Below are 22,995 nucleotides of genomic sequence, written 5' to 3' on the forward strand. Positions count from 1 at the left end.
TTCGACCTAAAAGTGAGATTGGAAACATTATCCCTCAAGTTTGCATGAGGTTGGTACAACAATAACTTCTACAATGAAAAGAATGCCAAAACTTTAGCCCCCCCTCTTTGCACAAGCTTGACTATTAAAAAAAATGCCTATGAATACAACTATATCTTCACATCATAATCATTACGTATACTTTTGAAATAATTAGGTATGTAGGCTAACTACAACCATCACATTTGAATTGCATCATTGGTAAAGGATTCACATTTCACTTCTTTGACTATTTGTGTGCATATGATAGCAATGACCCAAGGTAATTGAATGATAATGGGTATGCAAATATTTATTAATATCCTTCAAAGATCTACATTCACAAGATATGGGCACAATGTGCACATGGATCCTCTCTAGATAGTGCAAGGATGCATGTTTAGCTTCGACCCTTGAGGGATATCAAACAAGATCTAAACATATTTTAAGTGTGCATGTGCCTACATGGTATAGGTGAGGGCTTGTGGTATCAAGCCAAACATCTTTTATGTGCACTAGTTTTACATGAACTCTATACATCAGATTGCATGCATGATAGAGAGAGAGAGAGAGAGAGAGAGAGAGAGAGAGAGAGAGAGAGCATCTATGTGTGTGCAAGTGTGAGAGTGAGATGTACACATGCGCATGTGTGTCAGTCAGTGTGTGTCTGAGAGAGAGAGAAAGAGAGAGATTCACAAAAAAGTGTGTGCGTGCGAGTGTGCGTGTGAAAGAAAGAGAGAGATGCACACGAGCATATGCGCAAGCAAAAATGTGTGCATGTGTATGTGTGTGTGTGCGTGCGGTGTGTCCGTGCATTAAAAATGTGGGAAATGAGTTCATCATCCAACAATTCCCTATCAACCACTCTTACTCTTATGTACATGAAAAGAATTCATCCTTGAATTCAAATATGATTACCAACGCACCTCATTCTTGGGTGCAATTTCAAAAAGTTAAGACTATTTGTGTATGCATGTGCATCTGCAAAAATGATTCGAAGGATATACCTAGATACATATATGAAGGAATGCTCTACTAATGCCGGGGGAAGGGGGTGGAGCAGTGTCTTTCGGACGACTCCACCAGACATCCCAACTGAGCGGGGATGTAATCTTTGGTGTGGCTTTTAGTATCGATCCCTCTTACACCGCCGAGGCCTTTTATGCAATCTATCTCCACTGTTATTAGCCCTTCCCTGCTTATCATCGTGTTCTGTATCGGATACATCTAAGACATCAATGACAAGTTCCTTCTTCAGCGATGGCGCCATTTCAGCGGCCACTTCATTTGAGGAGAAGGTCAGAGACCTTCGTGCAAAGTCTATGGTTCCGCTGTCTTCGAATTGTTCGCCTGTGCTACCCGATATACCCATGGGAACTACACTCCCCTCATCTTCTATGCTGCTTGCCTCAGCCTTTGGCGTCCCCATATGTACAATGTTTTTGAAGTCTTTGCCTGTGCTACCTGATGTTCCCATAGGAACTCTGCTTCCCTCCTCTTCTATGGTGTTGCCTGCCTCAGCCTTTGGGGTCCCCATATGTACTCTTCTTGTCATGATAAGATAGTGAGCAACGGACTTGAAGTTCAATTTCAAAGCCTGCCACACCGAAGTAGTTAGGATCTCATGTGTAGGGGGTTCCTGTAATAGCATCTAGAGCAAATGCATGTAAATTTGCCTCCAAGCATGAGATCGTATGTGAGATGATATGAAGTCCGAGGTGCTTCGAAAGAAACTCAAACTCCAAGTACAGTTTTGTGACCACCCACCTGAGATAAGTGGCGCAGCTAGAGCTACAGCATCTTATTTTATTTTACTTTCCAACGTCAATCTCACCCTAAAGCCCTTCTTAAAGTTATTAAATAATATTAAATAAAGGTAGTGTCATACAAGGTAAAAGACAAAACAACTCACTACCCCTCTTGTAAGGCCAAGAACTTAATCCACACAAAAAACCTAAACTTAAAACTCATCACAATGACCTAAACTACCACTAATACTAACACTAACCACCTGTCAACATGGTCAACTTGACCAAAGGGTAAGTACTAAGAGACAAAGATAGCCGCCATCTCTAGAGAGAAATATCCAGCATCACTTAGGATCTTCACAAGAGGACAAAAACCTGACTCGCGATGGCTCCACCATTGTATCTACCATTTGATTCACTATTGGGGCATCACGCAATGACCACCTTTAACGCTCTTCTTATTTCTTATATTTTTGAATCAAATTTCAACAATCCTTTACAAACTTAAGGAGTGTATACTTAAACAGTCAAGGCCATAACAGTACAAAATAAAGCACCACAACATTCCTAGTCCTCCACCTTCAAAACCCTCAAGTCCTCATGTAAAAGAAGAGTTAATAGACTCTCTCCCTCTCTCTCTCTCTCTCCATGCTCGTGCTGCCTCCCCACTGCTTGCTGCTCCCCACTCCTGTTGCCTACCCACTTCCGATCCAACAAGTAGGTCAAACTTTCAAATCCTTCTAGGGTTGTCTCCTCATTGATACCTTGGTCACCACCCCTGGTGCTTCACCGCACCTATCTCCTCTTCGCGCTTGGCTGCTTTCCTCCCTGCATCCATCTCTTGCCCTGTACTTAAACAGTCAAGGCCATAACAGTACAAAATAAAGCACCACAACATTCCTAGTCCTCCACCTTCGAAACCCTCAAGTCCTCATGTGAAAGAAGAGTTAATAGACTCTCTCCCTCTCTCTCTCTCTCCATGCTCGTGCTGCCTCCCCACTGCTTGCAGCTCCCCACTCCTGTTGCCTACCCACTTCCTGCTGCTTCACCGCACCTATCTCCTCTCCCCGCTTGGCTGCTTTCCTCCCTGCATCCATCTCTTGCCCTGTTCCCCCACCTCCCAAGCCCTGCATGCTGCCTTGCTTCCCCTGACTCTACAGCCCCTACCCAATGACTGCTTCTGCCTCCTCCCGCATCTCCAGTCTCTGCTCTCCCTCTCTAGCGTGCTTCTGCTGCTCCAAGCCTGTACCTTTGCCCTCCAGCCGCCTACGTGCTACACCTCCCTTGCATTCCCTGCCCTTGCTGCACCACTTCCTGGCTCCCAATAATCCTTGTCCAATACAGCTGTTTTCTCCCACATTCTCCCCAAAATGGTGTGTTGAGAGCCTAGCAGTCCAGATAACTGGACTTCCAACCATCCACTTCATCCTCTGACTAGGACTTACGAACTTCCCCACATGGTTCGGGAAATGGAGAAAGACAAAGGGAAACCCAATGACAAGAAGAACAAAAACAAGGAAAAAGGCAAGAGTGTGGACAGCACCAAGGATCAAATCAATATGAGGTTTACTTGCAACGGGAGTCAAATGGACAACACTACCACATAGCGAGATAAGGTCCACTTCAGCTCACACACCCACTTGTGACTCCTCCAGTCCTAAGGCCTCTCAGACGACCCCTTTCGACTCACCCCAATCTCCGACTCTCTCCCAATACCACTACTAAAATAGATAGCATTGGGGAAAGGAGGGTGCGTCAATTTTACGAGCAAAAAACTATGAGCAAGGCAGCAAAAATAATTGTTTAGCAAGGCAAACTTTAATTTCAATTCCTGGTGTAATGGATCTGTTTTCTCAAACTTCTATTTTATAAGTGTGCTACTCTATAAGGCAGCAGAGAAACTCTTCAGCAAGGCAAGCTCTGTCTTCATACCCATCCAAAAAGAGTCTACACATGCTTCATAGACTTTCGAAAGGCCTTCGACACTGTTCCACGATCCCGCATGATCAGGAGAGTACCCTGACTTGGGGTGTGATGAGCTTATATGAGTCAGTCAGAGGCAGGGTCCGTGCTCTAGGCGGTCTATCAAATTGGGTAAGCACCATTGGGGTGAAGCAGGGCTGCCCTCTCTCACCGACTCTCTTTGGACTCTACATTGATGAGATCAGATCTTTCATAGATCACCTAGGTGGCGAGGGCTCATTACTAGGGGATCTCCTCATACTGATATTGTTATATGCTGATGATATAGTCCTTATATCCTCTTCGCGGAGGGGCTGCAGAGAGATCTGGAGGCATTAAAGGTGTTTTGCAAAGAGAGAGATCTGACGGTCAACCTTGGGAAAACTAAGGTTATGATCTTCAACACCTCACGAGCAATGACTTGCCGACTTAGTTTCACCTATCGTGGTGAGCCAGTGGAGATAGTGCAGTCATACACATATTTGGGGGCCGTCTTCATAGGACCCATCTTCACAATGAAACACGCAGCCTAGGCACGGCTCACACCAGGGCGTAGTGCTTTGGCTAGACTAGAGCGATAGTGTTTCCAAGCGCACTTCTAGGATCCACCGACGAAGGGCTGTCTTTTCGACACACTAGTGCGACCGATTGTCATGTATGCAGCACCTTTCTAGGGATGCGATCTTCCGAGGACAGACTGGAGGAGCTTCAAGCGGCTACAGTTGACGATGGGATCCAGGATGATCCGATGTAATCTGTCGGTTCCACATGAGATAGTACATGCAAAGTTCGCCATGACACCTCTCCAGGTTGATGCCATCTTTCAGACAGAGACTTTCATCCACAGAGTCTGGGACTTGCCCCACTGGAGACTTCCGAGGTTGGCCCTAGAGTCATCCAGACAACTCGCAAAGAGCGGGGCAGACAAATGGTATGCACGCATATCTACATGGCTTGCCAAGCACGGTATCCAGATGGACAGGCTTCCCTCCTTTCAGTACAACATGGATGCACCTCTTGAGTAACCATATCATACGGTTAGACCTCCTTCAGCTTCACACATCCCGGACTTGGGAGGAGGACCAGGAGCTCCCCACCAAGAGCCAATTTTATCACGACCAATTCTTGAGAGCATCAGAGGAGGGATTCATCATCCAACCCCAGTATCTCGAGGATAGAGGAGTCTCCCATGCACAGAGGATTGCCATTGAGCATCATCACCCATGTTGAATGCTAAGTCCTAAGTACTACACAGTCATATCATCTGTAAAATGACATCATCATCATGAGAATCCTCATCATTATGTCGATCAATCCACTTCACCAAGCCATGCCTGCTCTCGCCAGTACAATCCGGTCTCACAAGGTGTAAATGTGAAGGGGAGCTCGAGAGGGGGTGAGGTCCTGCTGATGTGTAGCTAGTGATGGCCCGCTGGTGACCATTTGTGGGCACTGTCCGTCTCAATCTCTTGGCAGTGGCTCTGCTCCTAACCAAGGCTATTGTAACATCTGTGGGTCATGTCCACACACGCGCGCGCACACAGTTTATTAAAGTCTGCGGAAGATCGATGGGTCTATGAGACTGTGGAAAACCTGGTACAATGAGCTTTGAGGGTGGAGCTACTACACGAGCATCCACACCAATGCAAAATGATAGTATTAAGTACAACATAGTCATGTTAGTGGTCGACTGCATATCAAATCTCATCATCATCATCATCCTCATCGTCCTCCTACTCATCATCATCGTCATCAGGACATCAAAGTGGATGAGGCAATGGAGGCATGAAATCAGTGATAAAGTACTATCGGCGGCTCACGGGTGCGGCTTTGTGACGTCTCCCGGTCATAGCTGTGCATCTAACAAGGACCACAGCAAAGGGTACGCTAGGACCCTTGTTAAGTACTAATCTATGCTAACAGAATCATAATCATAGAAAAAGTCAACTACAACTGCATAGTGGGCCATATCAATTGATCTATCCAGGCGCTAGGATGAAACGGAAGCCTGGTACAGTGATGGCTCTCTGGTGGACTGCGAAGTTATCTCGTATCTGCATCTGTCGCGTTGTCTCGCGCTGAAATTGGAGACGCGGTCTCCTCGCTCTTGGACTCTCTGGGCTATGTCTAGAGTGACACCTCGTCTTTGTCGGTCTCCCTTGAGGAAAGCTGTGATAGGTCGGACCTCAATGGAGTGTACTCCGAGGGCTCTCTATCACACATGTGGCCTTTGCGCCCCTCTCTCGGTGATACTGTGCCGGTTGCACATCCAAACTGCTCTCATATCGGCTAGCTCCTCCTCCTCCACTCCATTGTGTCTGGGGGTTGACTCAAATGTATAGAAGTCTGTGACGTGTCACTGTGGTCGGTCACCCGCTATGTCCTGTAGTGGTTTGACCACGCTCTGCTGCTCTCTGATCTGTCGTATAAGCGTTTCCCTGTGTCGCCGCATCTCCATCAGATAAAGCTCATACAGAAGTGGTCATGGAAATGGATCAGTCGTGACAAAGGACCAAAGCCACTCCCCTCTAGGTAGAGACAGTGGTAGCGTCCCCAAATCTCGTAGTAGGCTGGGCAAACACAAAGAAAATGCTCCTCTGTCTCAACCGCCCCCAATGGACATAGCATGCAGACCCGCTGCTCTCTGGGTATATACCCGGTGCGCTCCTTGCGTCGATACCCAGCTGATTGTAGTTTGGTAGCTCCACCCTTTCAAGTTGTTGTATCAGGTGTTCTACCAATCTCATAGACCCATCGGTCTTCCATAGACGATAATAAACTTTCTTTCTTTCTTTCTTTCTTTCTTTTCTTTCTTTCTCTCTCTCCCTCCTCTCTCGTTTTTAGCGTCCCCACTTCTTAGCTTTCATAGTATCTAGTTATTTTTAGTCTCATAGACCCTTTGGTCTTTTGTAGACGTTAATAAACTCTCTCTCTCTCTCTCTCTCTCTCTCTCTCTCTCTCTCTCTCTCCCCCCACACACCCCACCCCCTCACAAACATAAACAAGAGTCTTTGTAAAAGTCTTTAATCATATAGCACTTCATCATAAACATTTTGGATGCCCAAAGAGATCAACATTTTTTCAAAAAAAGCTCCGCATCAAATCACTTTTTCATAAAGTAAACATTGCAAGGTAACAAGGGGGCAGCACTAATAGGCATAAGATTGACTTTTGTATTGGATGAGTGGAAAGCATTGCATACCAATCGATACATGGAGCCCGTAGGTGCCCAACCTTTCTTGATCCGACAACAACTGCAATTGCATATTCCACGACAACCAGGGCACACCCAAGTTTTGTTCTTGGTCGTCTCAAGAACATTCTCCCCATACCTTTCCTTCGAAAGAGACCATAAAACTTTAAAGAGATGTAGACAATAAAAGAGAGAGAGAGAGAGAGAGAGAGAGAGAAAAGCCTACAATGCAAGAAACCTAAAGATACAAAATACCATTAACATACGTTAGTAATCAGTTTGCACAAACACATGCCCATAGATTTTACTTCATGCAAATGCAAATAATATTAATCAATACAGAATTTGAGGAATATAAAGAAGGGCCTTTCTTTTAAAACAATTTTTAAAAGTTAAGGGGTAGCCTATCAAAGAAGCAACAAGATCCTTCAATTTGACTTCACAAGTTCACTTTCTTAGAGAAACCATAGAATGAACAAGTGAAAGAAATGAATAACTTTTGTCATTCACAAGGCCTGAACAAAAAAGGTTTGCGGAACCAGAAGCAGATGCAGCAGCAAAAAATCAACAGTAGTAGAAGAGAGGAAAGAGGAGTGATGCGGGCATGGCGGTTGGGAAAGCTAGAGAGAGAGAGAGAGAGAGAGAGAGAGAGAGAGAGAACTTGAGTGAAATAGTAAGTTGAAAGTGGACCAATAGGCACACTGTCCTTTCAACCCCAACTCATCACTAAGACCTTCCCCAACCAGGGCAAGTCAAAAACAAAAAGCTACATCTAATGCAAGAAGCATAGTGAGTGAATTGAGATAACGTACAAATTCATACAATTGAATGTTTTAAGACGACATGGAAAGGGAGCCATACCCACTACCAAATCGCTTCAAGATAGAGGACATTTTCCAAACGTCTTCAAGGAATCCCATGTTGTGTTGTGATCGATTTTCCAGTTTCCTAGCCAAACAACCATTTTGCACATAAATCAAGCATCATTAGGCACGAATTGTTCCACGAGTATCATTGCATAGGGTGCAATAGGTGGGGATGTCCATCCATGTACCAATATTTGGATCTAGGAGCAAGAAAATCGTGCAATAGCAGCCATTATCTTGACATCTTCCCAATGAAGTGGCTTTGGACTCTCGCCTTTGCTAATGCTTTTACGATAATGGCAAATATCCTCACCTTCATAGAGGAAGTAAGTGCCCCTTCTTTACTCTTGCCTTTGGTAGAGTCAGCCTACCAACCCCGCACCCACTAGTCAGGTTGCTCATCTAGAATGACCAACCGCGTGCATAGGCGAGTTATATATGTTTTCGACAAAGACCAAATCTTTCTTTGATACAAGTACACGAAGCCTAGCAAATTTGTGAGTCATCCCATAGGTGCTTCCATTTTGAGATGGTACTGATCTTTTGCGTCTTCCTAGATTTATAGGGGGTTCTCGCTAATTGCTCCGTGCACCCTTGCGCATAGCCAAGCAAGACCAGAAGAAACAGCGCAAGTGTTTCTTCTCACTATTTGCCAATTGCCTTCACCAAGCATTGATAAATTGACAAGATTCGTAACATGTCACCAGTTAGTACCAAAAGCATGAACCAAAATTGTAAGATCCCCACATTGCCCCTGTAATCTTTCCCATCATTTTGAACTCCTTGGCACCTTTCTACAAAGAATTTGATCTCCAGTTTCAAGATGACAGCTAGATTTGTCATGCCTACTATGCTAGAGATGAGGAAGAACAGAAACATTCCCATGGGTACAGCAGATCCCGGAATGCTGAGGAACAGCATTCCAGAACAGTTCTGGAACTTCATTTCTTGGCGCATCAGGAACCAGTGCCTAGCAGCCTACAAGCAGTAAAACAGCTCCGAAGTGCCTTTTTGGCACTTTGCTTCACTCTCCTACCCTCACCTTGAATTTTTTCCCCAGAAAAGTAAATGTCAATAATGAAAACACCCTAGTCATACGAAGATACCAAGATAAAAATAGTAGTCCCTTAGAAGGGGTACCAAGACAAGAGAAAATGAGATTTTCCCCAGCTCGCCACTCTAGGGGTGATCCCTTGTACAACAAGCTGAATAAAGAGCCACTCAGGTGGGCTATAATGCCATACAATACCCCTCTCTCCAAATTTAAGAAAGGGCCCAAATCAAAAGTACCGAGAAAGGTCTCTCTCCTTCGCATGCAATCGGAGTCCCCTTGCACTTTACCATGCAGTGCATGGACAATGTCCTACAGATACAAGTAAGGGTCTCGAGACAGAAGTACTCTGTTGATCAATGGCCTATCCGCATCTGGCTGTTCATATATACCACGCAATGATAGTGGCAATGAACTCCCGTCTGTGGCAATGACCAGGAATCCACTCTACTGCCATATAGTCTGGGGTTTGCATAGGTGTGACATGTTGTCCTATGAGGCCTATAACAATGCTCCCTTGCAGAGTCTTGTAGCTTGTTCGAGATGTAGCTTCGGAGTGGAGTCACAAAGGCATTTTATTTGGGATTGCCCATTTGCACAGGATGTTTGGAGGCAAGCCTTTTGCTGGCATCAAGGGAGAGATGATGGTGACCTGGGACACAGTTGCCTTGGGTGGCAGTTAGAGGGCCACCTTGTGGCCACCTGTCTGAGTCCATATCCCAACCAGGTGCCCACTTCCTGGGCTCTGTGAACTATCAACCAAAGAAAAAGAGAGATTTTCCTTGGCCTATAGCCTGTGCTAAAAATTTGACAAATGAGAAAATCCTTGCCTCTCCCAATGAGCTATTGTTGCTGCTGCTACAGGTGTACTAGCAATCCTCCGCACTTGAATTTTCCTCCCTAGTTTGACCGAATAGCAAAAAAAGGAGATCTCTAGTGCATCCAAAAATAGGGCCCACTTCATTCTCTATAAAGGCCTCCTCTCCCATATCAGAAAATCGAATCCAAGGCATGTGCAGTGATAGAATCCGGATCTATGTACCACCTCCTTTGACATTGAGCTACTATCTGCAATCCCTAAACAAAACAGACTAGTGTATCCCCTTCCTGCTAGTCTCCCTTTATTGTCCTAAGGAGACTACCATCATCTAGGACTCAAAAATTGAGGGAAGGGATTCCTGAGGTACAAACCACCAAAAGAAAATTTCTCATGTCCAATGAAAATACCGACCCAAGAGTGCGGACCTCCTCTATCTGCTATCCATTCGATTGTGATGGCCCTCTCTGCCTCCTGTAACATCATCTGAGTACCTCTCTGAGTCCCTACACTCTCTATCTCTAAGTCTAAAGCGGCAAGTTAAAGGTCATCCACTCTCCCACATTGGCAACTACTCTTGTGGTGAAGCTCCTCCATGATAGGTAAGGTCTAAGTCCGAGAGTATGACCTATGTCAGTCCTGATGAGGCTGTTGATGAGAAGAGATTGTTGCCTCCTTTCTTTAACAAACATAGGGTGTCTTTGAAAGAGAGCTTCTCTTAGCGAGTCCCAAGTCTCAAAGGTTTGCTGCTGCAAATCTCTCCTCTGAACCCCTGTCGATGTGAGAAGCACTCATGTGGATAAACAACCAACACGTGCCAAGCTCTCGGCGCTTTCCTAGCTCTGGTCAGATCTCATGTACTCTGCCATTAAGAAGCTCCTTCCAAGGCTCCGCTCTAGGAAGCAAGCCCTTGACAATGAGCTTCACCCATAAAGACCTACTCTAGCACTCTAGACCAGCTTCCTCTGGACTGTGGCTGAATAATGACTAACCGTGTGATCTTCGCCTTGGTTGGGCTACCACCTCTACTTGACCCGATGAGACTCCTAATGAGTCTCTTCACTTGGATAATGCAACATCTAGAAAATACCCAACATGAGCAAATGAACCATATGGTGGCGAGTAAAACCTAGTTTGCCACCACCACTCTCCGTACCAATGGTAACCTGTTTGAGCTCCAGTAAAGAAGCTTGCATCGGATGCTCAAAAAAAGTGAAACAAACTCTCCACCTTGACATCAATGCCTACATGACAAGCCAGAAAACTCACTGCCGTCCCTTTGAGAACCCAACTGAAGACCGTGTGTGAGCTCCACTAAGGAAGGAGTGAATCACTGACCCGAATCTCGTGGGATTTATGCCAGTTTATGAGAGCTCCCAAAGCAAGTAAAACTGATTCAAAGCAAGAACAAAGGCCATGAAACTAACCTGTCCACCCTTCGAAAGAAATTACTGTATCAAATGCAAACTCTACATCTAGAAGCTCCTCTAAAACTCCAATGGGCATTGGCATCCTCATGCCTTGAATGCCAATGCCACTATCTCTCGAAAAACTACTCATGGCCCCAACTACAAATAAAAAGAGGAATGAGGCTAATGGACGACCATGTGTCAATGATGTGACTATGTGACATGTGTCTCCTCTCAAACTCCTAATGAGGATCTGACTATGAACCAAGGAGCAAAGGGTTGACACACCTATAATCCACTATCCTAGAAAACCCATCTTATCTCATGGTCTCCTCCAAAACTCCAATTCCACCCTCCTGTATGCCTTCCCAAAATCGACAAGCAAGACCACCTTTTTATCAGAAACATGCCAATGATGTGGCCTCAAAAAGGTGCATATATGATCAAGAATGCTCCTATCTTGAACAAAAACGGTCTACGTGGAGTGAATGATGTTTAATCTACGGGAACAAGACACAAGCTGATTGCCTTTGTTGGGATGTATATGTTGTACCTAGTAAATTGACAAGTCTTCACTGAGTAACCTCTAATCTATCTCCACTACCCTTCAGGATGAGGTGAAAAAAGCCCTTGGTCTGTCCGACATAGCTCCAAATTCCATAGTGTCTTTATGGGCTATGAGTATACCCGAGCATTTGAGCTCCCAAAAATGCTGAAAGAGAACCACTGATAAGCCATCCTCTCCTAGGCACCTGCCTTTTGGCAAGGTGTTGACTACATTCTCCAACTCCTCCAAGTAAATGGCCCTATTAGGTCTCTTCCCTACTCTCCGTGACAACTATTCTAGGGCTCCACACCTTCCAAATACCCCTCCAACCGAGAAGTAGTTCCACAAAGATGCCTCTAGAGGTCCATCGCCATCTGTCTTACCTCTAGACCGTTGTCCGAGCAAGTGAGTCCTCTTCGCAATCCATTGACTCCCAAAAACTCTCTTGAATCTAAGGTATTCAACTAATTGTATTTCGACCTCACGTTCGTCCGTTTGACTACGAATATACGGTGGTTTACAAACAGGGGTAGATCCAAAAATTATGTCTATTTTATGATCTACATCTCGTTCGGAAGGTAACCATCAAGCAAATCACACAGAAGAACATCTTTAAATTCAACCATTAAATCATTAAACAAAGATTCATACTTTTTAATCACATCAAGAGAATATTTATCTCTTTTAGATGTAGCAGAAAGAAAATCATCGATAAAAGTAAGTCCACAGAGGTATACCTCGCATTGTTGTTGTTGTAGAAGTTGTTCCAATTCCATCGAACAAATAATAGGAGAGTTGGGCACATCATGTTCTCCGTGAATCTGGAAGACTCTACCATCTTTTTCAAACACATAATGGAGTTATTAAAATAATTCCACTGTAAACTATATGCCCTAGACTATACAACCATTCTCGACCAATCGAGATGCATGATTTGGAAATCCAAGGCATCCTAATAGCCTTGAAATTCCACCTCCACACCATGAATCATGGTGTCCTAAACCTTTTTTATCACTGCCCTTTGCTAGAGAGACCACATATTTATAGACACTTGAGCTCTCGAAAAACTTCAATTTCTTAACTAACGAGTAGTTTAAGAAATTATGTGTTGAGCTACCATCGACCATAATCCTTATCGTTTGTCCCTTAATCTTTCCATGCATCCTCATTAAACCATGAGGACCAAAAGTGGGCTGCCACATTGCCAATGATAGACAACACATGTCGGTGCTATCCTCATGATAAACCTCTACCTCAATGTACTTTTCAAAACCATTAAGTGGTAACACCTACACCGCGTGTACTTGTTTTTGCGGAGGCTTATTTGGGACTTTAGCTCCCGCCTATTTATTTTTAGGACAGTTCCAAGTAGCATGAACTTTACCCAAACATTTAACGCAAAGTTTTTCTTTCCTAACCTTTTCATAATGCTCTCTTTTCAAGAGAAGATATCTTTGTGTTTGAGGTTTCTTGGGCAGTGCCTCAGAAACCTCCTTCTTGAAGTGCCCCTTTCTTTTCAAATTGGAAAATTTATTGAACTTAAGAGCAAAACCTGTTTGTTCCGAAGTTCCAACTTTGGATTTCTCTGCCTTGTCGTCATATTTTTTGCAATATTTAATTGTTTCTTCAAAGGTCTTGGGAGAATTTATTCTCACCTCAACCTTATAGGTGTCTTTTAGACCTCTTACGAAACCCCTTATCTTTTGAAACTCGTCGATTCCTTTCAACTTAAGGACTGCCTCCCTATAGTTCGCTATATACCAGACTAAAGTGTTCATACCCATACTACAATTGTCCTAAGCCTACCAAGCTCTTTCTAGCTGATTTTCAAATAAAAACTCTTTTAAGAAAGCTTGTTCAAATTCAACCCAATACCTAGGGATCCTATCATTTTCCCTGAGGCTCATCCACCATTTATAAGCCTTGTTTCCAAGGGAAAGACTAGCTTCCACGACTTGATTTTCGGGAGGGGTGTTCCTAAGTCATTGGAAGTCTTGCCATTTTTGCAAGAACATATTTATCGTATCCTTGTTGAGTTCTTTTTCTTCCCCATTGATAATTGGTAGTTTCAAGTCCTTAAGAATGTTAAAGGTTTCTTTAAGTCAAGAGATGGCTCTCTCAACTGGACTAAGAGGAGTTGCTTAGGAGTTACCGATTGAGAATCATATAACTTAGATATGGCTTCAGTTAGAGTTTTTAATCTATCATTAATCATCGAATACGGAATTCCATAATCACCCTAATCAACATCCTCGATTTCCATACTATCCTCTTGAATTTCTTTGTGCGCTTCTTATTTTTTTAAATGAGAAATTTTTATATATTATAAAGCAAAAAGCTTCATGTTAGAGAGATAGATGCAATGCCCACTTCCTCGATATTTGTTCGAGGTCTTGGATTTATCCAGGAGGCTGCCACCCGATCTTTTCCCACGACTCGATCTGTACGTGTGCTAGACGGGAAGTTGCCCCAAAACCCCTAATTTGACAATGAGTGCAAAGAGATGAGAGACCACCTCACATGTGAGCGAGCATTGGGCAGATCTCATGCCAAGTAACACACTATAAGAGGCGGGCTTTCCTCATACACAGGATGGATAAGGTGATCAGATCCTTTTGCGGAGGGGATCCGACTATGGGCTTGGGGCTCTTATCAGAGCCCATCCCCATCACAGATCCAACTCTTTGGCACACATACGCATGCACCCTCTATGATGTCCCGGGTCAAACGCCACCTAATATATCCTCTATGCCTAGACGCACTACATGTCGCTTGTTCACTACGCAAAATGTAAAGGCTGCCCTTTTTCGGCTTCATAACCGGAGATCACCAAGTCATGAGGGATTACACACTGAGCACTTTGCACATGGGCAGGAGATCTTGACCCCAATTCTAGCGCAGCTTTTCAATCATGCCGTATGCCATGGCTTCCTGCCTACCTGGATCACTTCCACCATAGTACCGATACACAAGGCACATGACACCATAGACACTAGGAGCTAGCGTACTCTTATGATTGGGCACACTCTGGCTAAGATATATGGGTCGGTACTAGAGAGAGAGATCAGCAGCCACACATAGTCACGGGCAACGAGCTCTTGGGCAAGCAGCACTCCACCTTGGACCACATCTTCACCTTGAGAGCTATCATTGAGGAGGCGAAGTCGAGGCACCAGAAAGTCTACACTTGCTTTGTAGACTTTCGTAAGGCATTTGATTATGTCCCACGTTCCCGCTTGATCATAAGGTTATATGAGTCCCTCAGAGGGAGGGTACGTGCCCCGAGAGGTCTATCAGATTGGGTTGAGAGCACTATTATAGAGAGGCAGTGCTTCCAGGCACACTTCCAGAACCCCCCAACGAAGGGTTGGCCTTTTGATACCCTGGTGAGACCGACTGCCATGTATGCAACACCTTTCTGGGAGAGTGACATTCCAGCAACAAAGTGGAAGAGATTTGAGAGGCTACAGGTGACTATGGAATCTAGGATGATTCGAAGTAAGCCCTCGGTCCCCCATCAGATAATACAGGTAGGGTTCACCACCATGACCCCTCTCCAGGTTGATGCCATTTCAGACAGTGTCATTCCTCCACATAGTCTGGGCCTTACCTCAGTGGAGATCACTGAGGCTAGAATTGGAGTCTTCCAAGCGACTGCCACAGAGCGGTGTTGATACATGCACAGATATCCACATGGTTTGATAGTCACGGCATTCACATGGACAAACTTCCCCCCTTTCAGTACAACATGGCGGCACCACCCGAGATGATCCCATGAGATGAGATCAACTGTATCATACAGTTGGACCTCTTTTAGCTTCATACACTAGGACTTGGGGGGGGGGGGGGGAGGAGTTCCCCACCAAGATCCAATTCTACCATGACCACTTCCTGAGGGTCTTGGAGTATGGTCTAGTCATCAGACGTCAATATCTCGAGGATAGGAGAGTCTCACATGCACTGAGGATCGCCATCAGACAGTTGCGAGTCTCATCACATCAGCTGAGGATCGAGGCAAGGAGAGCTACAAGCATACCCAAAGAGCAGAGGATCTGCAGACTATGCCCGATGGAGGAGGTCGAGACAGAGGAGCACTTTCTATGTGTCTGCCCAGTCTACTATGATGTCCAAGGGCGATATCACTGCCTCTTTCAGGAGGGGCATGGCTTCGGTCCGCTCATACGGCTGATCCATTTTCTCGACTAGGTTTGTGTTGGGCTCTATCTAATTGAGATGCGACGACACCGAGGTATACTGATGCGACAGACCAGAGAGTAGCAGGAGACGATGCCACAGGTTTTCCCGATAGACCAAGCACAGACACGTGTTATAGACTTCTATGAATCTAGGTCAAGGATCGGGGAGGTTGAGAGAGAGGAGCTTGATGAGATGAGAGCAGCACGGATTAGCAGTGAGTCACCGCCACGAAGCTACCACACAAGAGGCACACACTGCACATGCGGCGCACAGAGAGTGACCAGAGTGCACATGATCGAGATCTAGTCTATTTCAGCCCTCCTCAAAGGAGACCAACAGAGACGAGGCATCACCCTTGACGTAGACCATCGGATACAGAGATCAAGAAGACCACGCCCTCCGCCACCTCGAGAGATAGCTCGACAGACACAGATACGAGAGCTCCTTACATCCCATCAAAGAGCCACCAGGGCACCTGGATATATGGAGCTTGAGCGAGTGGAGCCAACACGGTTTGGTATGCACGTGTATCCACATGGTTCGCCAGGCACGGTATACAGATGGACTAGCTCTCCCCCTTCCAGTACAGCATGGATGCACCACCCGAGTCATTCCTTCGTAACCATATCATACGGTTAGACCTCCTCCAGCTACATACATTACGGGTTGGGGGGGACCAAGAGCTCCCTACCAAGGTGCAATTCTATCACGACCACTTCTTGAGATTATCAAAGCATGGACTCATCATTAGACCCCAGTACCTTGAGGACAGATGAGTCAGAGCGCAGCGGATCTGGAGACTATGCACATTGGGGGAGATTTTGACAGAGGAGCACTTCTTATGTGTCTACCCAGCCTACTACGAGATTCAAGGGTGATACCACTACCTCTTTCAGAAGGGGCACAACTTTGGTCCTCTCTCGACTAATTCATCTTCAGAACAAGGCCTGCATTGGGCCTTATTTGATTGAGATGAGATGGCACCAAGACACGCTAGTTCGACAGATCAGACAGCAACATGCAGATATGGCATCACAAGCTACGGAGGCAGTCCGAGCACAATGATGTCACATATTTTTATACCTTTGAGCCGACTCTAGGATACATTCGGGTGGAGGAGGAGGAGCTAGCTGACCTATGAGCATTGTGGATTAGTAGAGGGAGACGATATGATATTGCCAACCGAGGGACACAGAGTCCACACACGACACCGAGAGTGACCAGGGCACGCACCATCGAGGTTCAACCTATCTCCGTCCTCCGCAGAGGACGTGAGATAGTTCGACAACTGCAAATTGAGGAGATCTTTGCAGTGCACCGGAGAGCTACTACGGTGCCAAGTTTTCGTTTCTAATTCGGTGCCAAATCTCAGCTCCAGTTTTGGTTGTGTTTCTGAGTTTTGAGATCTATAGCTATAGCTTAAACTAGCATAGCACTCAACAAGGGCCCTAGCGCGCCCTTTGCTTCAGCCCTTTGAGGCTTGTATGAGTTTCCACTTCCATTTGATCTACTTTGTCCCATACACCCGCGAGGCCTTCCGTTGACATTAATATTTCTTTCTTTCTTTCTCACCACTCTACACACGTGCACACACAATGCGTGTGTGTGTATATGTACACATACATTAAACCTTCTATATACACACACGCATGCAGGAGTAGAGATAGATATATATATGCACATCCCTCTTTGTGTATCTATTAAAAAACATATAGATATAGGAAATTTTAGAAAGTGGCATTGGAAAGAGAGCTATGAAATGTTTGCAATTTTCTTATGCCAAGAAGAAATACATTGCTTTCGATTTTCTAAAATGAAGGGTGTGAAAACATTTTCAATTTACAACTGATGAAAATAAAGGCATGTACAAAGTTTTTACCCATGAGCCAGAAGTCATTCACCCAAGTCATACGTATGATTAAAAACAAATGAATTCAAGCATAACAAGAAACAAGATGAAAAGAGAGCTTTCACAAACATGCATTCGACAATCTACACATGCTTTAAAATAATGCGGGTTACACATGGTCATGCATCCAAAACATATGTAGTCGATAGATAATGAATGAGTTTGAAAATGTGTACCTCATGAAAAGGCAATCCCCACAAAATTGGCCACGAAGGGATTTGCATTGATTGCACCATGTGCGCAATCCTAAAGTCTTTTGCCTGATTATACAGCAAGAATCATGATTTTAAGGTACTTACTATTAAGAAATACGCCACTATCATGAAGACTCACTTTTAAGGAAACTGCTCAATTGCAACATGATTTTAAAAATCCAGCACAAGACAAACAAGGTATGTCTAAAACTAGTATATAGCCACTATCATATCTACATCTTAATGAGCACACACGAAGGCATTACTTAGAAAATGACTACGTATAAGCGACACTAAGGTTGAAAGCAATGTGAGTTTGCTGAGACGAGATATGCTTTATGAGCTACCCTTATATGCTTCTCATAGTTGCACGTCGAAACGAGAACGAGGGAAACAAAAACAGCAAACACGCCGGAAAAGAAGTTTTTGGCCAGAGCCGAAAAGCAGAAATGAGATCTTCATTTCCGACCAGAGTCGAGACAGCAAAAACAAGATACGGCAATATGGTACAATTCATGTGTGAAAATAAATTTATGAGAAGGGGGAGGGAGAGTATGAGGAGTAGGAGGAGGATGGAGAGGAGGAGGAAGAGTATGAGGAGGAGGGGAGGGGTGCCTTGGACCTAATCGATAGATATTCTAGCACAAATTTCGAATTGGGCTGAGGGCTATAGCATAAAGCTCACCATTGAATGATTATAACAGTTGATCAATTAGGCCAATAAATCTAAATAAGCATTCTTCTTTTGCATACATGTAAACTTTACATCATGTCACATGCATCATGCATGCCTACAACTACCATTTGCATGCAACACACTACAAGGATAAATACAAGGCATCATGTTACCTATTTCTGTGTGTGCAAGCAATTTATACATTATGCATGCTCTTTTCATACATAAGATAAAGTAAGCTCCCACAAATCATATGCGCACAATGCTTGCTCTTACTATAATTATTGTGAAAAAAATCCAGTAGTTTTTTTCTTTAATTTCTTTCTACTTAGATCTAAGTGTTTATATCAGCTCCAATGTAAGTATAAAACATATCTACTACGGGTTTTAGTTTTTGTATATATATCTAGATGAGTCTAAGAACATGCCCAAACTCATCCTCTAAAAACACAACATAGTGCAGTTTCAATTTCATGATAGTCATCCATAAGGTTGAAAACCATAAACTCCATCATGCATAGCAAGGAGTAGCTACTATGACATCCCTGCTGATGTCATCAACGCCCAACAGTGGGTGTAAACAATAGTATAAACATATGCTCTCACACATACAAATCCACACCCACACATACTTGAGCATCCATTTATACAAAGTCTTCGTACTGAGTTTCTACTCAGCACTCCGGAGGTGAAGGGCAGACTCAGCCATGATGAAGGCTAGCACTAAAGGAGAACACTAATCAAAAGGTAGAACAAAATCTCTTCATTCAAGCTACAACTGCTTATGAAGACTAAACGATTTCATTTTAGTCTCTCCCAGACAAGCATCTAAATCTAGCTGATAGGGCAATGCACCACTTAAGATGGAAAGAATTATCGCAAAACCAACAAGCCGCAAAATGGACGAAAACTTCACAAGGTGAAATTTGCATGCATGTCCACTGATACGGCCAAAGCATATATCTAGATGAGTCTAGGAACATGCCCAAGCTCATCCTCTAAAAACACAACATAGTACAATTTCAATCTCAGTACAATTTCAATCTCATGATAGTCACTCATAAGATTGAAAACCATAAACTCCATCACGCATAGCAAGGACTAGCTACTATGACATCCCCCCTCACTAACGACATCAGTGCCCAACAGTGGGTGTAGACCATAGTATAAACATATGCTCTCACACATACAAATCCACACACCCACACATACTTAAGCATCGATTTATTCAAAGTCTTCGTACTGAGTTTCTGTCATCACTCCAGAGGTGAAGGGCAGACTCGGCCATGACAAAGGCTAGCACTAACAGAGAAGGCTAATCAAAAGGTAGTCCAAATTCTCTTCATTCAAGCTACAAGTACTTATGAAGACTAAACCATTTCATTTTAGTCTCTCCCACACGAGCATCTAAATCTAGCTGATAGGGCAACGCACCACTTAAGATAGAAAGAAACCAACAGGCCACAACATGGATGAAAACTTCACAAGGTGAAATTTGCATGTCCGCCAATACAGCAGAAGCATATCACCTAGATAAGTCCAGGAACATGCCCAAACTCATCCTCTAAAAACACAACATAGTGCAGTTTCAATCTCATGATAGTCACTCATAAGGTTGAAAACCATCAACTCCATCACGCAAAGTAGGGGCTAGCTACTATGACATCCCCACTGGCATCATCAACGCCCAACAGTGGGTGTAGACCATCTAGTATAAGCATATGCTCTCACACATACTTGAGCATCCATTTATTCAAAGTTTTCGTACTGAGTTTATGTCGGCACTCCAGAGGTGAAGGGCAGACTCCACCATGACGAAGGCTAGCACTAAAGGAGAAGGTTAATCGAAAGGTAGTCCAAAATCTCTTCATTCAAGCTACAACTGCTTGTGAAGACTATAGTCTCTCCCAAACAAGGATCTAAATCTAGCTAATGGGGCAACGCACCACTTAAGATGGAAAGAATTATCGCAAAACCAACAGGCCACAACATGGACGAAAACTTCATAGAAGTACGTAAGAACATGCCACATGCCTTGTGCATGCTTGGACATTGCATGATACAACATCAAACATAATGTGTGTACTACATGGAGTTTATCTCAAGCAAATGTATGGATGATCTCCCTTTTCAGTTATTATATATGATTTATCACAACTTTTTCTCTAATTTCCTAATGCAAGCCATTATATTCCTCCTCCTTTACTTTTTGTACTCTCTCTCTCTCTCTCTCTCTCTCTCTCTCTCTCTCTATATATATATATATATAGAGAGAGAGAGAGAGAGCTCTCACTTTGGATATCAAAGGAACTCGCTTTGGATATCAAGGAAAGAGCTACGGAACTGAACAAAGTAAGAGAATCAAGAGAGCAGGGTAAATCGGTGGTTTACAGGAAAAATAAAGCATTTTTTAGTAATCTAAAGACTCTCAGTCTTAGACTGATATAATGATGGGTTGCTTGCTTTAGGTTTTATAGACATAACAGATTTGTAGTAGAAAGCACCTATGCTATGTAATAATATGAAGCTGTCTTATGCACTCCTAGAAATGCTTCGTGCTTTTTGCCCCAAATTCAGATTTAATGTCTACCTATTTGGCCAGAGAGAGAGAGAGAGAGAGAGAGAGAGAGAGAGACAGAACCTGCATTGATGACAGGTCTTCCCAGTTATTGAGTCGTAGATTCGAGTACCGTCAGCAGCATAACCATCTTTGAAGAGCTCCCAATCTTGACCACAATCTCCAAGGAGCTTCTCATCTTCTTCAGTGTACAATTCTGGCTGACATTGGCGAGAATCTGTAGCTACAGGGCCAGCGTTGACGTCATGAACAGCACTTACCTCTTTATAAGATGGTAGTGCGGTTCCCATTAATCTGCATGCGTAATGGCATCGCTTTATACACTAGGCATTCCACAAGCTCTGGTGTGTAGAGTGAATAAAAGTGGGAGTATAAAGTCCAAGCACTGCCGTGCATGGCAACTGGCGATAACGTATTTTCTGAGCACAAACGTATCGCCTGTCGATTTAAGAATGTACATTACGTCCATTTGATCTCATTTTTAGCACCGATGTCTCACCAAATGACAACTTGAGGACCGACAAGTGCTACCTGGAGGAACGTCTAGCGGGGGCCGGGGCCGAGGCGACTGCAAGGGGATCCTGTCCTTTGCTGTTATTGCTGGTGGTGCTGCTTTTCTCGGAGCGACGAGCTGAGTTGCCAAGAGACCGCGAGAGGTCGACAAGACCGAGCGCCTCCATTCGCTTCCGGTTTTCTGCGAGCCGAGCATTACGCAGGTGTTCATAATCAAGGAAGGCAGGCATGACGCCGCTGCTCTCCGTGTGGTTGTGGGCAGTCATGGTTGAAAGAAACGGGAACGGGGGGGAGGGAGAGCTGTTGCACACTTCCCGCCCTGCACACCAATAAATAAAAAGGTTAGCTAGCTTTTTTTCGTTGGTGCTAGAAATTTCAGCATGATTCAAGCACCCACATTTTTTATTTTTTGTGTGGAAAATTCACATGCTAATGAAAGTATTCAATCATTAACTTCGAAATTTGCATTTAGCCAAATGTATTCATGTTGGCTCAGTGCACTTGGCACATACGAAAATCACTAGTTGAACTAGTGTGATCTATCCTCACGTAACCTAACTAACTTGGTTGCTAATAATCTCTGTGCAGCCCTTGTGTATGTCCCCTCACCTCCTTGCATCGCTGCCGACAGTGGTGAATGAGGGAGAGGGGATCAAGCGGGTGAAGGGGAGAGGCTGAGCTCAGAGGGGGAGAGAAAGAGGAGGGAGGCAGTGAGGGATGAGGGAGTTGCAAAGTGAAGGGGTCTAGTAGTTGAAAAGGGAGAAAGAGGAGGGAGAGGGATGAGGGAGAGACTAAGCAGAGTGAAGATGGCGTCAGGCAGAGGAAGGGGAGGGAGCGGGTGGGGAGGGAGAGAAGGTCGAGCGGGTGTCTTTAGGGAGAGGGAGCTAAAGCCAAGAGGCAAAGAGGGACTAGAGGAGTAGGGGGGGAGAGATGGAGGAGGAACAGCGAGGGAGAGAGGAAGCAAGGACCACTAAGGGGAGAGGGGGTCGAGCAACTACAAGAAGGGGGAGAGCTAAGCGACTAAAAGAAAAAAATGAGGGAGGGTGCAAAAAGCAAGGGTCTGGCAGCTAGGGAGGGTGAGACTGAGGTCATGGAGAGAAATCGAGATCGTTTTTATGGGAGCCATTTTACCTTACTTTAAAGTTCGTGCTGAGTAGTATGCCCCCCCTTGGATATAATAATCAAAATTCGAATAGCAATACTTCATCACCCCCAAAATTATTTCATGATTTTGGTCTTTGCGGCCTAATAGTCATTTACAAGAGCATAGCCAATGGGCAATGTATCAATTAGACAAAGTACTTGAGTGATGCATCA

The 22,995-nt window shown here is 44.4% G+C and overlaps 1 protein-coding gene across 2 annotated transcripts; it reads right to left on the reverse strand.

Moving 5' to 3' along the window:
- Nucleotides 1-886: 886 nt before the first annotated feature.
- Nucleotides 887-21,964, reverse strand: LOC147891424 (uncharacterized). Of its 2 annotated transcripts, none has more exons than XM_087389888.1 (5): nt 21,697-21,964; nt 21,229-21,459; nt 17,894-17,977; nt 6,931-7,060; nt 887-1,615 (listed from the first exon to the last, which is right to left on the reverse strand). In XM_087389888.1, the coding sequence occupies exons 1-5, from the start codon at nt 21,942-21,944 to the stop codon at nt 1,145-1,147; spliced, it is 1,164 nt and encodes a 387-aa protein (XP_087246014.1). In that variant the 5' UTR covers nt 21,945-21,964; the 3' UTR covers nt 887-1,144. The 2 variants fall into 2 exon arrangements, with proteins under 2 accessions (XP_087246014.1, XP_087246015.1); XM_087389889.1 differs by having other exon boundaries at nt 1,476-1,615; nt 6,931-7,065.
- Between the last annotated feature and the right edge of the window lie 1,031 nt (nt 21,965-22,995).

This window comes from Dipteris shenzhenensis, chromosome 18 (genome assembly GCF_047967505.1).
Source record: "Dipteris shenzhenensis isolate YYH24624 ecotype China chromosome 18, Dip_SZ_1.0, whole genome shotgun sequence".
NCBI classification, from domain to species: Eukaryota; Viridiplantae; Streptophyta; class Polypodiopsida; order Gleicheniales; family Dipteridaceae; genus Dipteris; species Dipteris shenzhenensis.

Coding starts and splice junctions, on each gene's coding strand:
- LOC147891424 (XM_087389888.1), bottom strand. CDS start 21,944: ATGACTGCCCACAACCACACGGAGAGCAGCGGCGTCATGCCTGCCTTC. Junction 17,978..21,228: donor AAGACCTGTCATCAATGCAG/GTTCTGTCTCTC, acceptor CTGTATAATCAG/GCAAAAGACTTTAGGATTGC. Junction 7,061..17,893: donor GGGGATTGCCTTTTCATGAG/GTACACATTTTC, acceptor TTCGAAGGAAAG/GTATGGGGAGAATGTTCTTG.